At 39.7% G+C, this 24,742-nt stretch overlaps 2 protein-coding genes across 2 annotated transcripts in view; both read right to left on the bottom strand.

Moving 5' to 3' along the window:
- The window catches only part of flt1 (fms related receptor tyrosine kinase 1), a 49,957-nt gene that overhangs the window by 16,081 nt on the left and 9,134 nt on the right, over window positions 1-24,742 (bottom strand). Inside the window, exons 7-13 of the mRNA XM_006794558.3 lie at window positions 24,179-24,350; window positions 23,857-23,974; window positions 23,355-23,524; window positions 23,093-23,240; window positions 4,873-4,996; window positions 4,294-4,402; window positions 1,256-1,558 (exon numbers count right to left, since the gene is read on the bottom strand). Of these exons, the coding sequence (XP_006794621.2) occupies window positions 1,256-1,558; window positions 4,294-4,402; window positions 4,873-4,996; window positions 23,093-23,240; window positions 23,355-23,524; window positions 23,857-23,974; window positions 24,179-24,350 (1,144 nt within the window). The remainder of the gene's footprint in view (window positions 1-1,255; window positions 1,559-4,293; window positions 4,403-4,872; window positions 4,997-23,092; window positions 23,241-23,354; window positions 23,525-23,856; window positions 23,975-24,178; window positions 24,351-24,742) is intronic.
- Window positions 9,606-12,713, bottom strand: LOC148101427 (uncharacterized). The gene has a single exon (XM_087846136.1). It carries the CDS (start codon window positions 12,593-12,595, stop codon window positions 9,854-9,856), a length of 2,742 nt encoding a protein of 913 aa, XP_087702262.1. The 5' UTR covers window positions 12,596-12,713; the 3' UTR covers window positions 9,606-9,853.

Genomic DNA, 24,742 nt, shown 5'->3' with positions numbered 1-24,742 from the left:
TTCAGAAAGTGTTGTGTGTATTCATAGATAGAGAGTGACTCCTGTTTTGATAAATAAAAGGAGTAAAAGTGAAAGTAATAAAAATGAAAGTAAAACTAAGGATTTTCAAACAAGAAAAACTGAGCTGAAACAATCAAAAATCACTCCGGAAATGAAGTGAAACTGAATTGAACTAAAAACAAAAGAAAAACCAAAACTAATTTCAGAACATTTTCATTGTGCGGACAGCTGCTTGTGCGTGAGTGCATACAATGAGGCCAACACAGCTCTTATACACTATAACTGCACAACGATACATGATAATAAAAACAGATGACTTCATACTCTCAATGTTTTAAATTTTTCCCCGTTTCTCCCCTTTTCTTGTTTTTCCAGCCCCACCACCACCACTTCTTTCATCCTAGTCACCCCGTATCTCTAGTAATTCCCTTGCTGGGTGTCCCGTGGGAGGAAGTTGACGCGCTAAGCCCTGATTGTATTGAGAACAGCCGTAAAAGACACGAAGAAAAGTCACTTAACCACAGCAACTGATTGTTGTTTCCCCTATCTTCCTCCTGCACAACAATTGATGATTGTCTGCGAGGGCTGGGGCCTGACAGTGTCTGATTGGCTGATTGTTCCTGCAGCGCTGCACAGGGGCCTGTAAATGTGGCATTGTGGGAAGTGCCATTGTGTGCTCTTCCTCCAGTCAAGAGCTCATTCCCACGTGAAAGAGGTGCTGAGCTGGAGTGCAAGAGCAAAGCTAGGGTGGGGCCCCAGGAAACTAAGGGGACCCATTCCCAAGCAGCAAGACCTCTGCGAATGTGTGTGTTTGCAAACAAGTGCAACATAAAGTACTAGAACAACATGAAGAGGCTGTGAGTTTAAATGTCCTCAATATTTCCTTTTTTTTCTTTTCTTTTTATAGAAAACTAATTTTAAGTTGCAAACACATATTCAAGATCGCCATAAGCAAAACAGTTCAAACTACAATAGGTTTCACTAATCTTCAAAAGCTTTGTGCAGCTTTATGTCTCTTGATTTCATTTATCCCACTGGAAGAACTTCAAACCTTGCATGTCATTATTTGTAAGAAGGCAAAGAACTTAAAACCTCTAGCATGAGCCAGCAAATAACTAGCTGTGGAATAAATACTTCCTGTGTGAAGGTTAAAAGACTGGATTTATAATATTAAATATATCTGACTTTGTGTGGTTTTAAAAGGGTACTGTAAAAAAAACAGAGTTTATAAGTGCATTAGGTTGAGATTACTCACTTGTCACTTCCACCTGTGTGTCCAGGTGTGTCTCCTGCCCGGTGACAATGTGGCGGGCGGAGCATCTGTAGGCTCCACTGTCTCTGGCCGTCAGGTTGCTTATTAACAGGACCAGCGAGTTGGAGAACTCTCCAAATGTGAACTGCTGATTATTCAAGCTGCGAGACTGTGCTTCCTCTGTGTTGTTCACTCTCTGCCATGACAGTGCTGTGTACAGGTATTTATTGGCTAAACAGGTGAGGTGGAGGTCTCCACCCTCTCTGGCCTCCTCCAGCTGCTTTACACAGAAGCCTCCAGGGACATCTGATGGAGACACAGAGTAGAGAAATACATGGATTAGTTGGAAAGAAGAAGTAAGGAGGAGGTATAAACAAATAACCCTCCACTGAGATGAATAAGCCGTCTCAGTTTCCCGACATGCGAGTCTGGATCCTGACTGGTGCCTGAAACCAGGAGAGCTCATTCTACCAAGTCTTCATTTCTATAACCTTTGATGACTATGTTGAATGGCTATTGTGGGTTAAAGCAGCTAGTGGAATACAGTAAAAAGGCTTTTTATTTACTTTAGCCATCTGAAACTTCCCGTGGAAACGGCTTGAGAGTTTCCTGATGGCAGATAGTGTTTATCTTTCCCGAACACCCCAAGGCCTCCCGAAATAAGTGGACCTGCCAGTCCAAGGAAGTGCGCTGCACGGGGAAGTGGAATGATAAGAGCGCCAGGTTCCTGTTTCGCTCTTGCTCACACACTAAAAGCTCAGCGCAGCCTGACTGCAGACACATACACACTCAGGTTTTACCTGTACAACACACTTCACATGGCACGCAAAACTACAGAGTACGAAATGTACGTGATGCATGCAAACTGTTATATCAGTGTGGTGATCTTGCTGCAATACTCTTGCAATACTCAATATCCTATCTTTTTTTGTTTTTCAAACATGATCATTATGCGAATAAGCTTGTCTGCACATTTGCACATATTTATGGCCTCTTCATTTACTGCTAATGTTGACTGAAGGGTATTTTGTTTTTCATACAACATAGTAAAGATGTTGTAAGCTCAAGTTCATCATAAAACCCCGAAAATGTGCCAGCCATTAGAGAATGTATGAATGTGTGTGCGCGCATTGGTGTAAAAAGCAAATCAATATGAATCATAGATTTCAGAGGATTTTAACCTTCATGTTAGTAATGGAGTTATTTACAGTTAAGTTTTTGAATAAAGGTGTTTTTTATGTGTGCTATTTTGCCTTTGTGGATTTCAGCTTTAATTCAATGCAAAAGTATTGCATTAACTGTTCAGGATTTACAGCCATTCTTAAACACAGTCCCACATTTTCAGAGGCACAGAAGTAAGAGGTCAACTGGCCGACAAGCAGTTTTTCCCTTGAACTCTAAAGTTATCATTAGACTAAAAAACCCCAAATAATCTATTATACTCTTTAAAAATAATGATTCATGAATCCACTTGCCAGCTCTGCAACACCAAAAAGCCTGAAATACCAGAGAAGGTGACTAAAATGGATGATCGCAGAATTCTTTCCATGGTTAAGAAAAATCCCATCACATTATCTAGTCAAGAACAGTCTCGAAGAGGTAGATGCATCATTGTAAGGTCTACAATGAAGAGACCTTCATGCGTGTAAATACAGAGGGTTTGCAAAGGTACAAACCACTGGTTACATTCAGGAACAAGAAGGAAGCATTCGACTTTGTCAGGAAACAAACTGAAAGAGCCTGCACTGGTGAAAAAAAGATCTTTGGAAAAATTAAAACCAAGTTAAACTTGCACCAGAATGAAAAGAAAACAGCTCATGAAGTTTACCGCATTATCTGTCAAACATAGTGGAGACAACGTTATGAACCTGCCTCTTTTGGCTGCTGGGCTGGCAGGTTGTCTTTGTGTGTTTTGTGTTAGAGATGCACAGCGGGTGTGGTTGAGTTATTAGTGACTGGGAACACCTCGGCCCAGTCTTCACCAGTATAGACGCGCACTCCATTTGCTCCCTCGGGGGGAAAAACAACTCGACCTTTTTCCTTTTCTCTCTACCCAAACAACATTTCACTCACCACGTTAGGCAAAAAGCAAACATGCCAACACTACTCACTTACTGACTGAGGAATGTTTATTTTTTCCTTTGTAACTTCATTGAGTTTTGTTGAATTCAAATAAAATGTTTTTGTTGTTTTACTTGACTAATGGTCTGATTATGTGTCACAGCTTTTAAGGCACTCATGACAGAATAGTAATGTATGGCTTCCAAAGGAATTAAGCCACTATTGTACATTCATGATGTGAGAGCTGCTAGAAGTAGTAGGATGAATTGTAAAGTGTACAGGGTTCTATTCTCTGCTCTGATTCAGCCAAACGGCACAAAACTGATTGGACAGTGCAACCCAAGAGTTTCTTAAGTCAAAGAAATGGGATATGTTTCAGTGGCCAAGTCATTCACATTTCACATGTATTAAATACAAAACTGAAGGCACAGAGACCCATATACTGAAGGCAGCTGCAGACCTGGCAAAGCATCTTAGGGGCGAAAACAGAACATTTGGTGATGTTCATGGATTCTACACTACAGAGAGTCACTGACTGCAGTTGGTTTTTTATCCAAATATTAAAAACAATCCTTATATTTAAGATTATGTTAGTTTGTCCAATTGAGTGTCTAAAAAAGGGCGGACTTGTGTTAAAAGCTGTCATTTTTAAACAATTCATGCAATACCTTTTTAAAGTCACTGAATTAAATCTGAGAGTCTGCTCTGCAATTTCATCTTGAATGTTTGAAATTCCACTATAGTGGTGTGCAGAGTCAAATCTGCAAAAAACTCAAATAAATCTAACTATATATTTGAATGGGTAAAATAATCAAATAAGTATAAGATAGTTTGGTGTTTCTATTTTGGGAACATGCAGGCTCTGCATAAAGAGACTTTGAGTTAATGTACAAAGGATCAAGCAGAAGCTTTACTCCATGTTTATGATGTGGGAATAAGGAAAGAAAACTCCCACAATGATTGATCTTGTCTGGGATCACCTGTGATGTAGAAGTGGATGTCTAGCTGGTCTGCCCCCGCAGAGTTGGAGGCGATGCAGCGATACACTCCAGACACAAAGGCCTCTGCGACAGTCAGGACCCCCACCGTCTATGGAGAGCACAAACATCCGCATGAACAAACCGGCACTTAGGACATTATGAAAAACACCCACATTCATAAAGTTCAGGCTCATTACCTCTGCCACTGATGGCAGGAATCATGTTTTCCATGGGCTCACTGAGAAGACAATAGCGGTCTCTGAGCCAGACCTCTTGCCCATTTCCAACTTAGTAGGTCAACACTCGTATTATAGGTAAGAAGCTCTAAGTGTGTGCGGGAGAAACTTTACTACGAGTGAACCTGCAAGTGTGTGCAGTGGAGTGTCCCTTTAATAAGAGGTTTAAAATATTATGCACACTCTTTGGATTAGTGCACCTGCAGGAAAGGAATATGCCAGAATTTGGACATGAAATCTTTCCTATAGAGCAAACTGGGATTTTTTTTTAAAGCTTATTTTCTACACTAATGTGTCACAGCTTTTCTGTCAGTCCCAGTGTGTATTTCTGTTCTTTACTTACCCTTTTCTTCCCCCGAAGCACTTCCTCTCTGTGCGTAACACTCAGGATGTGGTTGTGTGTAAACGAGGCGGGAAGACTCTCTGTCACAGGGCTCCATAGTGAGGAAGACGTGGGACACACACACCTTGAAGGCGGAGGAAGAGAGGGACTCAGCTGTGTTTGACAAAAATAATTTTTGGCTGCTTCCAGGTGTGCGAGTGTTTTTCTCAGCTGTGCTCAGCAGGAGGAAGAGCAGAACATCAGGAAAACGCTTTGACAGCTGCTGCTTGATGTTAAACCATGAATCACATCATCGTTACTATCACCACATTTTTGTCAATAGCCTCATGTCGTCTTTCCCTGCCCTGCAAGCTGACAATAGTGGATCTTTGAAGTGCTATGTAATGTTGGATTGTTCATCTATGAAGGATGCAGAGGTGGTATTGTCATCCTGCCGATTAACTTCCTTCTATTCTTAACAAATTAGCCCACATTTCCAGGACACGAGTTCCTGTCCCTCAATGACTCTTGCAAGTTTAAATCCATAGATTACACACCGGAGGAGCTGTGGGAACTTGAGCTTATGCAAGACGCTTTTTGGTTATTTACGCACATCACTTCATGACGAAAAAATTCTTAAATTATACAAGAGTTGGGTGGGGCCTTAATACACATAGACTGCTTGATCAGTTAGTTTCACAACTCTAGGAGAGAAGATCATCGGTTGTTTTTTTTTTTCCATTTCTTGTAATTAGTTTGTGTAGGAAATGCTAAATGCTAAATTCATGAATTGAAATGATCTAGATCAAATATGATGTGATGTAAAGAGATACAAAAATACAACCAGGAGTTATTTCTTTGCAATATAATAATGATGTTAATAGTATCGTGTTCTGTAGATATTAATTTTGTTTCCTTTTTAAACATACTTTAAGGTGTTTCCAGTGTAGTAAAAATAAGTGCAGGTTTCATTATTTTAATAAACTTGATATAATTTTGAATATGATTTTTTTTTTTTTTTTGTATATAATATATGCATTAAGAGTGATTTAGTGAAATTTGTTTAAATGTTCAGTAAAATATATCAAGTGAAAAAAGATTTTGACCATAAATTGATCTTGTTTACCAAAACAACCCCAAAAAACATATTCAGGAAAATTGTACATGTATTCAAATGATTCATTACTTAAACAATTACTGCAGTGTACATAACACTGGAGAGAGCTCGAGAAGGCTGGTTTGCATTGTCTGCTCATGTAAGTTGACAAGAAGGACAACCCAGCATACCTGAAGATGTTTATTACACGGAGTGTTCTTACTATTTTTATCTGTTTTATTAATGATTTAATTAAAATGTTTTGACTTTTATACATTGTTTTTTGTCTTCACTGTGACAAGTTTCTTTCTCCATTTGACGGACGTGACCCACATTTCCAATTTATTAGAATGAACTTCTGTTTGCCATTTCTTTGAGTTTTCCTCACAGTGTTACATCTGAGTACTTAGAAAACCCTACAGCTGAGTAATGTGTGAGCAGATGCAATTAATTTTTAATCTGCCTTCATTCAGTCTTACTTACTTGACTGTTTTTCCTTGCTGAGCATATGGAAGTTTGTTTTGTGGTGGAGTTGTAATCTGCAAATACAGTCTGCATCTCCACCTGTTCGTTTATGTTTGAGGCTGTTCATTGGTTTCCTTATCTCACATATATGAAGGTTTATAAAACTGTTTTAATGTATAATGAGTGCCTTGCAAAATGTGCTTACACCTCTGGTGGTAAATGGACTGATTCTTATATTATCCCGGAGTACTCAAAGCGCTCTATACAACATGCCTCATTCACCCAATCACACCCATTCTCACAAGCACTTTATCTTTACATAGTGCTTTTTAAGTACATTCACACACATTCATACTCCGATGGATGCAAGCTGGGGTTAGTATCTTGCCCAAGGATACTTGAGCCAGGGATCGAACCACCAACCTTCCGATCAGTAGGTGACCAGCTCTACCTCCTGAGCTACAGCCGTGGTTATGTAGTCTCTAGTATATGTAATATATATATATATATATATATATATATATATATATATATATATATATATATATATATATATATATATATATATATATATATATACACATACATACATATTACATATATATATATATATATATATATATATATATATATATATATATATACACATACATACATATTACATATATATATATATATATATATATATATATATACACATACATACATATCACACATATATATATATATATATATATATATATACACATACATACATATCATATATATATATATATATATATATATATATATATATATATATATATATATATATATATATGTGTGTGTGTAATATGTACATGCAGTGAATTTTTTTTTGCGCCAGTTTGAAAGTTTGAACATTTCCAGTTTAGAAATATCTCTATTTATAGAAAGAAAACTAAATTAAAATCAGGCTTTATTTGACAAGCATATGCTGGCATCCATGAAAGAGTGAAATTTAGACGCAGACACTCTCCCATGATGCCAGTGGTTTTACTTGGAACCCCTGTTGGTAATGACACATGCGGTTTTTCAGACCTTAGCTCATGATTAATAGTAGGTAGGTCAGCTACCACCTCCATAGAGAACAACCTGCACTAGGGTTTAAATAGCTGGGACTCTCCACCTTTTTGTTTTTCAAGCTGAAGAAACCACTTGGATGAGAAGTAAAATGTTTTAAAGGAGACCAGCTGCCTCTGTTAAGACAACCATGACTAGGAACCTACACAGACATGGAGTCAGCATGTCTTGTAGATTTCAAACGACATGCAGATAATATAACGACTGTATCCAGTCTTTGTTTATCTTGGGTCTGTGTTTGAGTCCTTCCTGGCAGATAGAACAGTTCATTTTACCTGAGATTTACTGCTTAAAGCACATATGGATAGTATAATGGATCTAGGCAATCAAGATTTGAGACTTGCAACATAAGAAAATGTAATTTTTCAGAAGCTGACCACGCTGCAGCTGTCAGCCAGCGACCAGGACAGCGAGCTGGGCGAGCTCATCTACCGCGTCACCAAACAGACGAGCCTGGGACACCTCGAGCATGCTGCCAGTCCAGGTAGACCAGACCTATATGTCAGTGTTTTTAGAAAGGACACAAAAGTAAAGATCAACACCAAACTAAACCAAACCAAACTTTTCCCACCGCTTGGTGAATAGTTGGCATCCTACATGCAAACTGCAGATGACTATGGCAATCTGATTGCAACCAAAGCAATCACAATTATGTTTTTGGTGCAGCAGACCCTGATTTCACCTGGCAACCACCACAAACCAGTGGCTTTACCCCCAAAGTTGCCAGGGGTGTGCAGCACTGTGGTCCATTGATCACCTCTCCGGTTTGAGCCTGTCCAAAGACATGCTTGTCAATTGGTGATTCTAAAGTGCCTGTTGGTGTGATGGAAGTATTTAAAAAAGTGACGGCAGGGTGTGGGGACGGGAGCTGAGCCGAGGAAGCCTTCATGCATCAAATACCAAGAAAGTCAGGGGAACACCGGGGAGGACGACAACAAAACTAAAACAAGGAGCTAAGAACTTAATCACAAAAACTTGACTTCACTACCGTATGTTTTCTATGTTTTTGTCACTTTTTACATAATCAAAGTCAAAGTAATGTCAGTACTTCCAAGCTTTAAACCCTGCATGGTCGTACTCTCTCCTGCACTCCATATTATCCTTTGTTGATCTACACACGTCTGTTGCTGCCACGGACGTCGCACGCTCGTACGTCATTGTCATGAGACACTCTCGCGAAGAAAATGACGAGGATTAGTAACGCAGTAATGTAGCCTGCTTACGGGAAAGTAACAGTAATCTAATTACCTTTTTTGCAATAGTAATCCCTTACTTTACTCGTTACTTGAAAAAAGTAATCAGACTATGCGTGTTGTCCATCTCTGATCCACATACAGAAAGTATCATAGAAAGATTTAAGGTATCGTGCCACATTTGACCTCTGACCTCTTGTTCATGGTTAATAAATTAAGAGTCAAAGTGAAAGACAAATTTGAAACTTTGTTACTTACTACCGTTGTTTGGAATATATGGGAATATAGGGAATTATATATTTTTATTTAAAGAAAAGACTCACATGTTTTCATTTCTAGTCTTTAAAACCTGTCTCTACCCATCTAGTATTAATTCCTTCTGGGTTACAAGTATGTATATTATGCACACACACAAACACACATGCAGCTATTACCTATTTCTTGTTTTTATACCTAAGATGAATTGAAGACATTTTTCAAACACATGTAAAATGTGGCCAATTGTGTTTATTGGGTAAAGGAAAAGGTAGAAGGGGGAAAAGGGGGGATAGAAAGAAGGAAAGAAAGGGGAGAGAAAACTACGGAAGCGTAGAGCTGGCATCCAGGCAAAAGAAAAATACAAGTGTATCACGTTATAACGTGAAAAGTTTATTGTTCTAACAAGATACTTTTCCTGTTTGTACAATATACTATCAGGTTCGTACAATATAATTATCACGTTCGTACAATATAAATATTATATTGTACGAACGTGATAATTATGTATATTGTAATAACGTGATATTATGTTGTTCAAACGTGAAAAGTATATTGTACAAACAGGAAAAGCATCTTGTTAGAACAATAAACTTTTCACGTTATAACGTGATACACTTGTATTTTTCTTTTGCCCGGGTGGCAGCTCTACGCTTCCGTAGAAAACCCCAACAATCCCCTCTGAGCAAGCACCAGGCGACAGTGGATAGGAAAAACTCCTTTAAAGTGAAAGGAACCTAAAGGAGAAACCTATGGCAGAACCAGGCTCAGGAGGGGGCAGTCAACTGCCGGAACTGGTCGGGGGGTGAGGGTGAAAAAAGAAAAAGGAGGGAGGGGAAGGGGAAGGGGAAGGGGGAAAATGAAAATGGAATAGAGGTGGAGGAAGACGAGGTTACATCAGGTGAGAAGCAGCAGTGTCTCTCCTCCAGAACCAGAAGAAGCGTTTTGTCTTCTTTTTCAGATACTCTTCCACGAGCACCTTTTTCTCAATGATGAGGGTTTTCAGCTCAACCATTGTTTCTGTGTTTTCTTTCTCAAGTTTGTTGCATCTTTTCACCATGTCTTCTAATTGTTCTTGTTTTTCTTTAAGATGGTCTTTCAGTTCTTTAACTGTTGCCTCCTGTATTCGCTTTGCATTGTGCACATCCGTTTGCATGTCTTCCAGCTGCTGGTTTCTCTTCTGGATATCTTGAAGTCTACACTGCAGGTCTTTATGTGTTTTCTGTTGTTCTTGCTTTTGCGCCTGGATTTCAGTGTTTTTGTGCTTCAAGGTCTTAGAAAGTTCTTCAAGTTCGGTATTTTTTCTCAGCATTTCATTGATGCTACTCTGCATTGCTGAGCATTGATTTTCCAGTTTTTTCTTTTCTCCTTCCAGTACAGTTGTTTTGTACTTCGTTTCATTATACAATTCTTGGAGTTCTTCATTTTTCCTCTGGAGAACAAGTTTTTCTTCTTCCTGTTGTATTTTCTGTTGGTCTTTTTCTTGAAGCAGCTCATTATTTCCGTGCACTTTTTTATCGAGCCTGATTTGGAGCGATCTGTGTTTTTCCTCCATCTCATCAAGCTTGGAGTCCATTTCCTTCTGTTTCATTTCCATTTGCTTCTTGTTTTGAAGCAACTGTTGATTTTTGTGCAGAGTTTTGTCATGCTTCACCTGCAGAGCTTTGTATTTTTCCTCCATTGCTTGGAGTTTGCTCTGCAGGTCTCTCTGCTCTATGGGCTCTTGTTTCTTGTCTTGGAGGATCTCTTTATTTCTCTCCAGAGCTTCATCAAGAATTACTTGCAAGCCTTCATTTTGTTTCTCGATGTTCCTCAGCTTGCAATCCATTTCTTCCTGTTGTATTTTCTGTTGGTCTTTCTCGTGAAGCAACTCTTTATTTTTGAGCAGTGTTTCCTCAAGAGTTATTTGGAGCATTTTGCATTTTTCCTCCAAGACTTCAAGCTTGGAGTCCGTTCCTTTCTCAAACGTTTCTTGTTGCTGTCTCTCTTGAATGAACTCTTTATTTCTGTGCATTTTTTTATCGAGCCTGATTTGGAGCAATCTGTGTTTTTCCTCCATCTCGTCAAGCCTGGAGTCCATTTTCTTCTGTTTCATTTCCATTTGCTTCTTGTCTTGAAGCAACTGTTGATTTTTGTGCAGAGTTTTGTCATGCTTCACATGCAGAGCTTTGTATTTTTCCTCCATGGCTTGGAGTTTGCTCTGCAGGTCTCTCTGCTCTACGGGCTCTTGTTTCTTGTCTTGGAGGATCTCCTTATTTCTTTCCAGAGCTTCATCAAGCATAACTTGCAAGCCTTCATTTTGTTTCTCAATGTTCCTCAGCTTGCAATCCATTTCTTCCTTTTGTATTTTCTGTTGGTCTTTCTCGTGAAGCATCTCTTTATTTCTTTCCAGTGCTTCATCAAGCATTACTTGCAAGCCTTCATTCTGTGTCTTGATGTTCTTCAGCTTGCAATCCATTTCTTCCTGATGTATTTTCTGTTGGTCTTTCTCGTGAAGCATCTCTTTATTTTTGAGCAGTGTTTTCTCAAGAGTCATTTGCAGCATTTTCAGTTCTTCCTCCAAGACTTCATGCTTGGAGTCCGTTTCTTTCTCGAGCATTTCTTGTTCCTCTCTCTCTTGAATGAACTCTTTATTTCTGTGCACTGTTTTATCGAGCCTGATTTGGAGCAATCTGTGTTTTTCCTCCATCTCGTCAACATTGGAGTCCATTTCTTTCAGTTTCATTTCCATTTGCTTCTTGTCTTGAAGCAACTGTTGATTTTTGTGCAGAGTTTTATCATGTTTCACCTGCAGCGCTTTGTATTTTTCCTCCATGGCTTGGAGTTTGCTCTGCACGTCTCTCTGCTGTGTGGACTGTTGTTTCTCTTCTTGGTGGATTTCTTTCAGTTTTTCCAGAGCTTCGTCAAGCTTCTCTTGGAGCTCCTGATTCTTCTTGAGCATGTTTTCCTGTTTTATGCTCTCTTTTTTCTCCCTTTGGAGCAGATCTTTATTTTTTTCCAGAGCTTCGTCAAGCTTCTCTTGGAGCTCCTGATTCTTCTTCACCATGTTTTCCTGTTTTATGCTCTCTTTTTTCTCCCTTTGGAGCAGATCTTTATTTTTTTCCAGAGCTCCGTCAAGCTTTTCTTGGAGCTCCTGATTCTTTTTGAGCATTTTATCCCCTTTAATGCTCTCTTTTTTCTCCTTTTGGAGCAGATCTTTATTTTTTTCCAGAGCTCCATCAAGCTTTTCTTGGAGCTCCTGATTCTTCTTGAGCATTTTATCCCCTTTAATGCTCTCTTTTGTCTCCTTTTGGAGCAGATCTTTAATTTTTTCCAGAGCTCCATCAAGCTTTTCTTGGAGCTCCTGATTCTTCTCATCTTGGAGATCCCTTTGTGTCTCCTCAATAATACCCTGTTTTTCTTTAAGCTGGTAGGATAATTCTTCTAATTTAGTGCTCTTTCTCTCATTTTCTTCCATCAGGATCTTAATCTTCTCTCTGTTCATGAGATTTTCTTTCTCCATTTCTTCCAGTCGCTTTTCCTCTAATTCTACCTGTTCATCCCAAGGAAGAGAGCTGATATAAGGGTCTAGGGACTCATACCATGGAATAGAGCTTGGGTCAACTTCTTGTCTTTCTTGCTGTTTCTGAGACATGTTGGAGTCTGTATACCGTGAGTACGGAAAGGATCCAAATGTTTGAAAATGCTTTACTGGTGAACGTTTGAATGCTGCTAACACAAGTGCTGCAAATAACGGACTAAAAGTTGTACATCCTCACCCCTATTTAAGGATTCATGAGGATCAAAGGATCAAAGCTTTAGAAGCCTGTGACATCAGAATTCCATAAGCCAATGAGGTTGTCACATGACATTTTTGAATGATGTCATATTTTTGTATGAATTTTTTTTAAATAACATCAACATTCCGTAAGCCAATGAGGTTCTTACATGACTTTTGAATGAGGATAATTTTTTACTTGGAAAATTACCAATAAAGTTTCAATCCCTGTTATTTTTGTAAAAAAAAAAAAAAAAAAGTATTATTGCAATAACATACAAAGTGAGTAAAGAAAGTAAGTAAAAGTACAGTTTTATTTATACAGCACCTTTCAAGACAAATTAATTTTGTTTGCGTTGTATTGGTAACTCGCTGAACTGTTACTGGGTATCATAACCAGACAGTTTGCACATACAGTGAGTGAAAGCATTGGGTGGACTGAATCAGGCTAAATTAAATCGATAGAACTGAGTGGAGTTCTATCAATTGTATTGATCAGAGAGTTAGAACAACAACTAAAATAAACTTTGATTAATCTGAAAGGAACTAATATAGGTATTCTGGTAGCTTATACAAAACAAATTTTGGTTTGTTTTTCTGTTTGACTCTTTGTTTTATTCAATATTACAATTTATATGATAGTATTATGGGTTTGTTAAACTGTTCCATGTGAAAATATTGGGAAATGAAATATCACAGCTGGAACTCAATGAAAGTGTAAATTCAGAAGAAGTTTTGGCCTTTTCCTCATTAATGCACATCATAGATAACTATGTAATGTGTCTGTTGCACACTTTGTATGTCAGGAATAACCACAAATGTGTTGTCTTACAAACGGCTGTATCAGGTCTTTGCATCCACAATAAACGAGGATAACAAAACTCCTGGAAAGCAAAAATAAAATTTGGTTCTTGTTTTTAAGACAGTCACCTTTAGTTTCATGCTGAGTGATGCTGGATTGTTGCAGACAAACCTGATTATGTTTCCCACTGGGTTTTATACTTCAGAGGCAACACAGAGTAAAGAGAAGCATTGTTATTTCAGTTTAACTTTAGTCTCAGTTTAGTTTTATCCCCTTGTAAATTTGATAAGAGCCAAATTGAGGAAACAAACTCAGTGTGTGGCCAGAAAATTCCATGGTGGCTTACAAACACATGTCACAACAAAATATGAAGGATAAGACAACACACGTATAACGGAAAGAGACTCCACGACCTTGCCATGGTGCCATGAACGCCCAGGTTTGCAAATACAATAACTTGAAAACGAAGCAATGTTGTATTTTCAAATTGATACCATAGATACATCTAGCACAAGACTCGAAAAAGTTTGAATCTTCGTGACCTTGACCTCAAGGTCTGATGCCAAGTCTTGTCACTGGAGATTGAGGTGATGCAGGATTTTGACATTTATTCTATATGTGCAGCTACTAAGAGGCTGAAGGATAACACTGATATTTTTATATTGGATCAGGTGACCATGAGTCCTCCCTTAGTTATGGTGCAATAGGTCTCGGCTGCTGGGCGACTCCCATGATGCACTGAGTGTTTCTTCTTCAGTCACCTGTTTCACTCGCTCTGTGTTAATACACATTTCGGCATTTAATTATTATTAAAATCTGGCTGTCTTTCACAGTGTGCCTTTGTTTGTTTTACATCCCTCAACGCAGATGGCCACCCCTCCCCGATCTGGTTTTTCCTTTCCATTGCTCATAGCAACTGTTGTTGTGATTTGGCTCTAAATAAATAAAATTCAACTGAATTCAATAATAAATGGTTAAGATGAGCAAATTTTTTAATTCAGCACCAACAGTCACACAGTTCTGTAAAACGTTTCAAAAAAATTGACAGTGAGGCAACAATACACTGGAAAAGTTACGCAACGTTAGAAATGCTGGTGAAACCTGTAATGTTAGGAGTGAAGATGTGGAGGAATTCACTACTCTGTGAAAGACTGTGTGCACAGAGCAATGTAAAATGTTTCTCAACATGAAATTACAAAGAACTGGGGAGTTTCATTAAAAAGAAAAACAAGTAAGCGCAGACTTTCAGTATTGAGCAAAAAGCAAAACTGAAAGTCTGATCTACATTAGAAACAAGTTTGAAATCATTGCACGACGTGTTGCAGGAACACCTCTGAAAACAACTATCAGTTAACACAGCTCGTCTCTGCGCCCACATATTCAGGTTAACACTGAAACATAAAAAAAACCTCTCTCTCTCTCTCTCTCTACATATATATATTAGGGGTACAACGATACTCGTATCGATATTGAACCGTTCGATACAGTGCTTTCGGTTCGGTACGCATATGTATCGAACAATACAACATTTTTAATTTATTTTATCAACTTTCCTTCTGACGGTGCTGTCTGTGTTGAGCGCTCAGTGGATCTGCGCTCGACAGTGCAGCTTAGGCGGAGTAGTCGAACACAGATTCACTGAGCGCAGGGCAAGCTAGCTAGACAGAAGTTAAGCTCGTTGCAACATGGCAAATTGAACCTCCCCCACCCTCATTCAGATCTGGCGTCTGGAACTATTTTGGTCTTCATGTGACGTATGACCTTGAAGGTAAGGGTGTCATGGACTAAAGTAAAACAGTATGTCAGATGTGCCACGCAATGCTCAATTACCTGAGTGGGAACTAGTGTGTTAGCGCAGTTAGCTCGTTAATGTGTTGACGCTGTCCAGCCCCACACACGGGGCAATCCGCGGTAGCTCGTTAACGGAGATTTGCCGTGTTGTGGCGTTAACCTCATTTCAGATTAAGGCTGACAGCACTAGTGGGAACACAACGAATATGACTGCACATTTACCCGATAGCATCCTAGTGCAAAGACAAGTGGAAGCAGACAAAAACAACAAGCACGCATACAAACTTTACCTGAGTCATTTAGACAGCCGTTAGCACATGATTCTCCTTATGGGGACCTGATATGTTTAATATGCATATCAGGAGAAGCGTATAGTATAGCTTTTATTTTGGAAAGAGACATTTCTCTGTAATAAACTCTCTTTTCCAAAGATGAGTGATTCCTCAATCAGATACAGGGCTCGCAAAATCGCTAGCCCGACGTCCCGGGGCTAGCGATTTTTCCAGTCGGGCTGCCCTGCTCTGCTCGTCGGCCTATCGTAGGAAGGAAAAATATATGTCAATGCTTTTGCATTCTTTCGGAAATGTAGCTGGGTAATTATGTCATTGGCATCGGTGAGCCACTGTCAATATGTGACATATTGAAATCGCGTTTGAATTTGCGCTTGTTTTTTGCTTTCACTTTGCAATCGCGCAAACTGTGTATAGAGAGCGACAGCACTGATTGGTGAGTGATGATAATTTGCGCACCAATTCCTCTGACATCGTCTTATCAATCGTTAGCTTACTATGCAAATATAACAAGTGAAATCTCCCGCAGCAAGCTTAAACATGTGAGAGGTTGATCGCAGAGAATCGCTGAGTGTTATGTGAGTGCGTGTGTAAAAGCAGCAGGATATATATTTTAGTTCTGCTGAGCCAAATAAGACAGGTCAGGGTGAAGAAGTGACAGCCAAAGAAAAGCTTACCACAAAACGGAAAAGTTATGACAAATCAGACTATAAGGCAAAAAGAAAGTGCAGCTTTATGGTTTCATGGACAAAAGAATTTCTGTGGCTGCAATATGACGAGCTAAATAACCAGGGCTGCACATAAGTGGTCCGCAGGTGCGCATTCGCTGTCAAAATAAAAAACGCGCACAAGATAAGAAGTTGCAACGCGTGTTTGCATACATAAGATTTTCAGGAGGAGGACAGACATTTGTTTAGAACTCTTAAAGATGTCGAAGAAGCTCCTTTAAGCAATTACTTTGGTGTTCCTCCACCTCCAAAGAAATGTCAGGAGTCCGAACCACAAAAGAAGCGCGTATTCTCGGAAAAGTGGTTGCAGGAGGTGAGCTGGCTTCAAACAAATGATGAACGCACAGAGAGGTGGTGCAGAATGTGCCATGAAAATTTAATAAATGACAAATTAATAAAAAGGCATGAACATTTTTTTGTGTATCGAAAAAATATCGAACCGTGACACCAAAGTATCGAACCGAACCGAACCGTGAATTTTGTGTATCGTTGCACCCCTAATATATATATATATATATATATATATATATATATATGGATATATATATATATCCATATATATATCCAGCGGTGCCACTTTCTCAGAGTCAAATTAAAATGGATTTGATGATCTTGCCTAATTTCTGCAAAACCAGATTGCAACAAGCTAATTGTGTAGTTGCGCTGCCACTCTGGTCCAGACCTGCAATTGAAAACAACTCATTACAGTGAGTAAAACCCACGCTATAATCAGATTCGTCATTCTTTTTTTTCTTTTTTTCCCCTGTAAATCAACAAGCAAAGAAATCCTCAAAAGTTTCAGAGGACCATATAGTCAGTCATATATTTTTTTCTAAAGTTTATTATTTTTATTTATTATTTATATTCTTTTCAGATTTCAATAAATATCTTACAATGCCTCATGTCAAAAAGGCAACCTTTACAAACGTTCAACGTGCTAATTATTTGTGTTGAGATTTATGTGCCAACTTTTTCATTTTTAAAAAATGTGTAGATGTTATTACAAAATATCTAAAATATTTTATATTATAGTGAAAAAAATATTGCACCTTCATTTCATCTAGTGAATACAATTTTGATATGTTTAACCTCCACTCTTCCACGGCATGCATTTTTAATTTCTCTTTGATATTTGGGCTGATTGGGACCTGATGAATGTAAAAACAAAGAATTACTAGATTCTTTTTTTAACCTAATCTTTGTTTCTACGAACAACGAGAGCCACATATGAGGATATTCGTTTAAAATTTCGATAGAACAGTAGCAGTATAATGTCCTTGTAAGTGGATATCAGGCCCTTGCAGAGCAAAATTGAGTATTTTGGTCTAAATAACCCAAAATGTGATGTCCACATATGTGGACGCCAGGAGCTTAAAGGGGAAATGAGTCTGTTTGCAGAGAGACAGAAAACCAAAGTGTGACACGGATTAGATCTCCAGTGGATTCAGTTTATTTGTTCTCACATTTAATTTCTCATTGATCTGGAAAAGTCCTGCATGTGTTATCAGCTATCGCCTCTCAGCTGGACAGCCACTGCCCAGTTCCACTTTCTCTCGCTTGCAGATGGCTCAAATTGCAGCAGATCACTCCTGTTTTAACTCGGTGAAGTTTTGAATAGATTTTAAACAATGGATTAGCTCCACGATACTGATCTTTTAACTCAGTATTTTGCCTCCAGGTCACTGAGGTCCTCATTCCAATGACTTCCCTCACTGCCCTCACGTAAAAGCTAAAGGCGACCTTTGAGGTTATTGCCCTTGGGCTCTGAAACAGTGTACCTTCCCACAGAAGAAGCTGTTCAGCTGACAATGTTAAATCACCTCTAAATACCTCACTGTTTTTAGATTTTTAGGTATTTTAGTCAAATCTGAGGTCTCTTTTGGTTTGGTTGAGCTCACTATAAATTTTTTCTGTTATCATTGGTAAAATTTATTTGTGTTTTTATTCAAATTTCTGACTAATGTTTTTCACTTATGATCTTTACTATGTTCTCTGTGTATGTTCCTGTTAAAAAAAAACTGACTTCAAGTGATTAAGCTAACATTTACTGAACTGTTAATTATTCATGTCAACCACTAATGTGAAGCCAGTTTAAATGGGGAAATCCTGAGCAATGAATAAATTCTCAGTAACTTACAAATGTTAATGTCTTAAGCTGAGGTATTTGTAGCTCACATACCTCAGCACAACAAGTACAGACTTCACCTCCACAGATTCAAGCTCTCCTGTTTGTGCCTCACTTTCAGTACACTGCAGGTGATCATCTGGCTGCACACAAACAGCCTAAATAGTGAAGAAGCGTTACTTAAATACGTAGAAAAATATAATAAGGGTGCATTTAGTTTCTAAATTCAACTATAAAAGCTTTTATAAAACACTAGTTGTTATTACAGAATTACATTTTTAATGTGAAAAATCTGGTGTGCACCTGCAGACCAAGCCACTGGGCTGAAAACTGAAGTTTCCTCACATACCCACTGGAGGCTGGCTCCACAGGTGAGTGAATCCCTGTAGACTCCCATGTCTAAATGGCCAGTTTTGCAGCAGAAATAAACAAACCTGGACTTTGTGTGCAGGGGTGATTTCTTTTTTATTTTTATAAACCAGCTACCTTATAAAAGGATGCCCCCTCCTTTTTTAAGACATTAACTCTCCTCCTGCTTGTAAACGATCACTTCCACTTTGTTCACTGATGCTCTGCCTGTTTATGGATGTGCCACTGCCCCCCTCCTCTCATCTCTCTGTCTCTGTCTGTATCCTTGTCGTCATCTTTTTCTGTCTGCCCTGAGCTCCTCCCTGTCTTCGGTTCCTCTCTGCTCACTGATTGCTCTTCCTCTTGGCATCGAGATAGTGTGCGAGTTACACAAACGACCCACCCTGTGCATGACACCAAGGGCCTGACACACACATGCTATGCGAATGCACACAGACACCCACACCTACAGTACCATACCACCTAGCTAATACTCCCACGCCTCTCAGGAAACACTTTCTGACTCAAAGTCGCCCTCACACACACACACACACACACACACACATACACAAACACACACATAGAATTAGTTAGATGGATGCGTGAACATGGTTAGACACAGAAAATGAACACGTATAAATTTCTATATATGCACGCAGACACACCACATTCACACAGTGTGTGCTTGCAAACAGGGTGAGCAGCGGCTGCTTGGGTATATGAATGGACTGCTTCGAGTTGTGTATCAGAGGGGTCATCTGCTGCCTTTTCTTCCTTTCCTGTTATGTTGCTTAAAATACACTTTTACTGCTGCCCCTGTGTGTTCCTGCCTTAGCCCCCAACCCCCCAAAATAACCGTGGCGCATGTAAACGAATACACAAATATAAGCAAGGTTTAATGCAAAAAAACACAAACAACTGATATAACACTTCAGTACAGCTTAAGAGAGTCATACAGAGTCAAATATTGTCATATGTAAGTTAGTTGTATAAAATTATTAAATATTAGATTCATATATTACTCATAGAACATCTGTATACAAGCAATTAATCACATTAGCAGACACCCGTAGAATAGGATACACAAACACACACGCGCGCACACACACACACACAATTGTGCGCAAGCACACACACTGTCACCCTCTTTACACTCACATTCACAAATGGACTTTATTCAAACACTTATGCTACTCATTCTCATAAAATGGCTTGTAGTATCACGCATACACTTAGATTTTAATTAACTTCTGATACAAAGACAACAGGGCTGTTATACTGACACCATATGACACATAAATGAGACATTTTGATATGGGATGATAGTGAGCGACACAGGATCGTCTCTGGCCTTCTCAGACTTCCTACATGGTAGGTATCTGCAGACACTTAGTCTGTTAATAGAGAACTGAAGGAATCCCATAGTGAACAGCACAAAGCATGTCCTCTCTCCTTTTTTGCCCGTCCAAGGTAAGCACACTGATCTTCTACTGGTGGTTAAAAAAATCGCAACAGAAACTCACAGCTTTTTTTCTTTTTCTCTTTTGGATGTCAAAATCAGATCGGGGCTTGGGTCAGGCAGGCACGGTTCATGCACCCATTTTAGTACCACTCTAGGACACAAAAAACAAGCGAAGCAGCTCCAGAAATGTGGCTGGTGGATGGGTGGAATTGCACTTTTTCTGGCTCAAATGTCTGTGAAATATAAAAAGCATCAAACTACAGGACAGCCTGGTGTAGCGGGGAGACTTAAACTGGAAAAAGGAAGGAAATAAATAATCAGTGAAGCAGGTGTCCTTATATCCTTAGTGTTGTGGCGTATATAACTCCTGGTTTTTTGTATCTCCTGGTCGTCACTGCTCAGCAGTGTTCCAAGTCACTTTACTCATTTTCCAGTATACCGAGCTTGCGATTGTCACTATGGATCACTGATGTTGTCACTGAGGGTTTTGGCTGCTGTCGAGAGGCACCGATGAGTGTGTGGAGGTGACGGTGATGTAGGGGGAGGGCTCCAGAGTGGGAGGTGATGGGGAGTTTTTCTTTTGTAAATGTGAAGGATGCTGGGTTGTGGTGCAGGTCAGGGCTGGTGATGGAAGGGGGTTTAGAGGTATGTGTAGGGGCAGACGAGTTGGGGAAGGGGTGTGGGGGTGCTCTCAAGAATAGATCAAGCTCTTGAGGAAGCGGGCCGTGCCACGTTTGAAGACGAAGGGACAATCACGCCGCTGGGAAGCGCCTCGAGTCGGAGAGGAAGCCAAACAACGAGAGGAAAAGCGCTCTGATTTTTGCACAGGAAGCCCAATGCACCTCCTGCTCGGGCCAGATAAGAGCGCTGCAGTTCCCAGGGCCAGACCCAGCAGTGGACCCAGGACCCAGGCGAGAGGCCCCCCGTCAGCCTGGCCCAGCCTGGTCCACTGTCCCTGGGCCTCCTCCAGCACGGCGTCAGGCTTGTGGTGGTGCAGCCGGGCTGCAAAGAACAAGGGGCCCAGTGAGGATCCAATCAAAAGTACCAGTCCAAAGAAATACAATCAGCACAGACACTGAAGCTGAACCAGAACAGAGCTTTACAAAGGACCGTGAGGCAGCCAGTTAAGAAGCCAAATGTAATCTGCAGTGTAATTACTGTGCAAACATGCTTGACTCATTTTTTAGGTCTACTATAACTTCTGCTGCTTCACTTTGTTGGGAAATACAATCTTTTAGTTTATTTTATGCCTCTTTGTTTATGTAATTACAATACTGCTACAAATCACATTATATTAATGGAATAAAAATGGCTTAAAGTCAAATTATTCATCTATGTGATGATTAAAAACTGGGCTTTGCCAAATTTCTCACATGTGCAGATTGCATCTGACATCTTACTGTGAAACAAGACAAAGGTGCTGTCACACATACAATAAATGGCATGAACAAAAGAGCTTACATCACTTGACCTGGATTTACTCTGACACTGAAGATTGCATACTTTGGCGCTGCCAGGCGGCCTGAGACAATCCTAATGTACATTATGTAGATAACTTTTGGCATTTGGATGAGATTGATTGGCATGGCGCCTTGTGAGAGTGCCAGGGTTAAGGGTCAAGTACAGTTATGATGTCAGTGTGTCTCAGGGGGCAAAAGAGCGTGGGCAGCTGCTGTGGTGCTCTCAGGTAATACTTAACCTTTCCGACTTGTTCGTAAGGAACACAATACGTGTCTGACCTCCGAGAGCAGCTCAATCAATGTTTCTGCCAAAATGCCTGCTTGGATACTGGCGTGTGTTTAAGGCTGACTGTCCCTTCGCTTCATCGGGCTGGGCCATTTCTCATGAGAACTTTGTATATTGAGTGTGTGTCAGATATAAGAAAAAGCATCACAGGATGCAGTGTGCAATCACAATAATAAACAGGCCTCTCACCCTGCCTCCTGGACAGGAAATTCATTAAATCATAGTGTTTGATTTGGAAACCAACAAATCGTGACTGAGAGCACGGAACTGGCTGCTATTGAAGTGTGTTTTTTTTCTCTGTCCTTTCAAGTCTGAGATACAACGTGTACTGTGTCTGTGAATGTACCAGGCACACACACACACACATAGGATGCAGATTTGTATGAACTTAAACAAACATATGGAAAGGACACATGGACAGTAAGAGAACAAAAATATGAGAAAGAGCTGCACAATCAAACAAACATGCAAACACTGGCCCGATGAAATACACACACACACACACACACACACACACACACATTTTCACACATTCCTGCACATGAAAGGCCCCCAAAGGCATCTGTTCTGGTTACAAGAAGGAAACGCTGTCTGAACACACGCAGAAATAGACAAAACACGTCTCGTTTTACAACAACAACAAAAAAAAAATCACACACACACACACTCCAATGAGTAACATAAAAGAAACATCATTATTTATTCTATGTGCACATGAAGTGTTATAATATTATTAATATTTTTAACCTTGCGGCCAAAAAGGTAAAAAGATATATGCCTTTTTTTTTTTTTTTTTTTACATTTTTGCAGATTAATTATGCACAGTATGTGAAGTAAATTTAAAAAATTCTGAGGTGCCAAATTTTAATATAATAAAAGCACTTGAAGCTCTGTATAGCTGTATGGTTTTTATACTTGGCTTGTATTGTTCTTCTGGTCAGTTATGTGCATACTAGGAAACCAACTATCTTTATTTAAGAATTTATAAAGTATAGAAAATTATACATTTTAATGGATTTTATAAATTAGTTTAGTGCTTTAGTGCTTAGTGCTGGTAAGGTTGTGATGTTCTGGGTACTTACAGGCCTTTAGACGGACAGGGATGCCAAAGCCACTGGATGTGTGGAGGAGGGACTCCGTGGGATGTGCAGCGCAGGGCTTGTCTGCTCCCCCGTGGTACGGAGCCCGGGTCCTGCAGCAACACCGCTTTCTCCCCTATTTTTGGACTCACTGCGAGACGAGATGATGCCGAGATAAACATGATAAAGAAGTGAGAAGGTTTAATGTCTCTGAGGACAGGACATTTAGAGCTGAAGAAGTATTTTTGTTGTTGTTGTTTCTCACCGTTAACCACAAGTGTGAGTGTGAGATTCTGGTAGAGTCTGTGTTCCTGGTTTCGTACGAGGACCGTGTACTTCCCAGCATCCTCTTCTGCAACATCCCGGATAACCAGGGAATTTCCACTCATGTGGTATCTGGAGCATTGCTCTGCTGCAACCGTGCCATCCTTCAGCCTGCCAGGAAAAAAAAAAGTCCTCTGAGTAAAGTGGAGAGGAGGGATGTTTCCGAAAAGCTTCAGGTAGTGTGTGAAGGAAGAAACAAAGTTGCAAGGAAGGAAATAACTTGGAATACTTAAAGTGCTGATGAGTCATATTTTATTGGGAAGTCATTCCCTCTTTCCAATAAATTAAGAAGTTAGCTGAGATAAGCTTCAGGTTAAAGGCGGTAAAGCGTAAATAAAAAAAACACTCGAGAGGTATGAACACTAAAGAAGAAGCTCTGAAGTCGCAAATTTTGTTAGGTGAACTTAAACTCTGAGAATATAGGAGTATTTCTGATCACTTACCAAATGACTTTTGGGGCCGGGAACGCTCGCAGTTTGGGAGAGATTTTATAAGATTTCTCTCCGGCTTGCACCGTCATCACCAGTCCGTTTCTGGGTTTCAGGTTGATAAATGGTCGGTCTGAAAATGAGGGGAAAATGTGCATAAAAAAAGCTGACTTCAAAGTTTGGAAACCGCTGTGACGTTCTGGAGCCTGTGATAAAGAATGCGCTGGTCACAGAAACTTAAAAAAAATTAAGCAAGCATGACTGGAATGAGTAATCCGAGCAGATGACTGCCGGTGAATTTCCTGAATGTCGGGATGGGTCAGCGGAGGAAACTCACCATAGACAGTAACATTGACTTGTCTGTGCTGGCTTTGATCACCACTGGTGACGCGGCACGTGTAGCGGCCTCGGTCTGAACGCTGGAGCTTCGGGATGGTCAGAATACTGTAGAACAACATTTCTGTTTGATGTTTCACGAGCCTTTTGAAAGTTGAGCCGGCATTGATACTCTGCAGGATAACATGACAGAAGAGCCATGAGATTAACACTGAAGGGTAATCTTTTGATTGTGCAAGGGAAAGAGTTATGCACTTGTTATAAATCAGTAATAACGCCATTAATTACAGCCCTAACTAATAGAGTATAAAATGAAAGACATTTACCAACCCTAAAGGGGATTTCATTTGCACAGGCAGTGTTTTTGTGTTACTCACATACCTTCCACTTATTTTACTCTGCAAAATAAATATGAATATAATCTCTAAGATGTTTACTTGAGTATAAGATGTAGCATGCTTGGCTGATAGAATATATATTTTGCGAAGGTGGTTCCTCCCTATCAAAGGTCATTTTTCGTCTAAACATGTGCTTCTTTCATCTCCAGAGACTGTAAAGTAGCTCT

The sequence above is a fragment of the Neolamprologus brichardi genome, chromosome 9 (genome assembly GCF_056152115.1).
Source record: "Neolamprologus brichardi isolate AB-2024 chromosome 9, ASM5615211v1, whole genome shotgun sequence".
Lineage (NCBI taxonomy): Eukaryota > Metazoa > Chordata > Actinopteri > Cichliformes > Cichlidae > Neolamprologus > Neolamprologus brichardi.
Note: the sequence above shows the minus strand (reverse complement) of the source record. Positions and strands in the feature narration are given on the sequence as shown.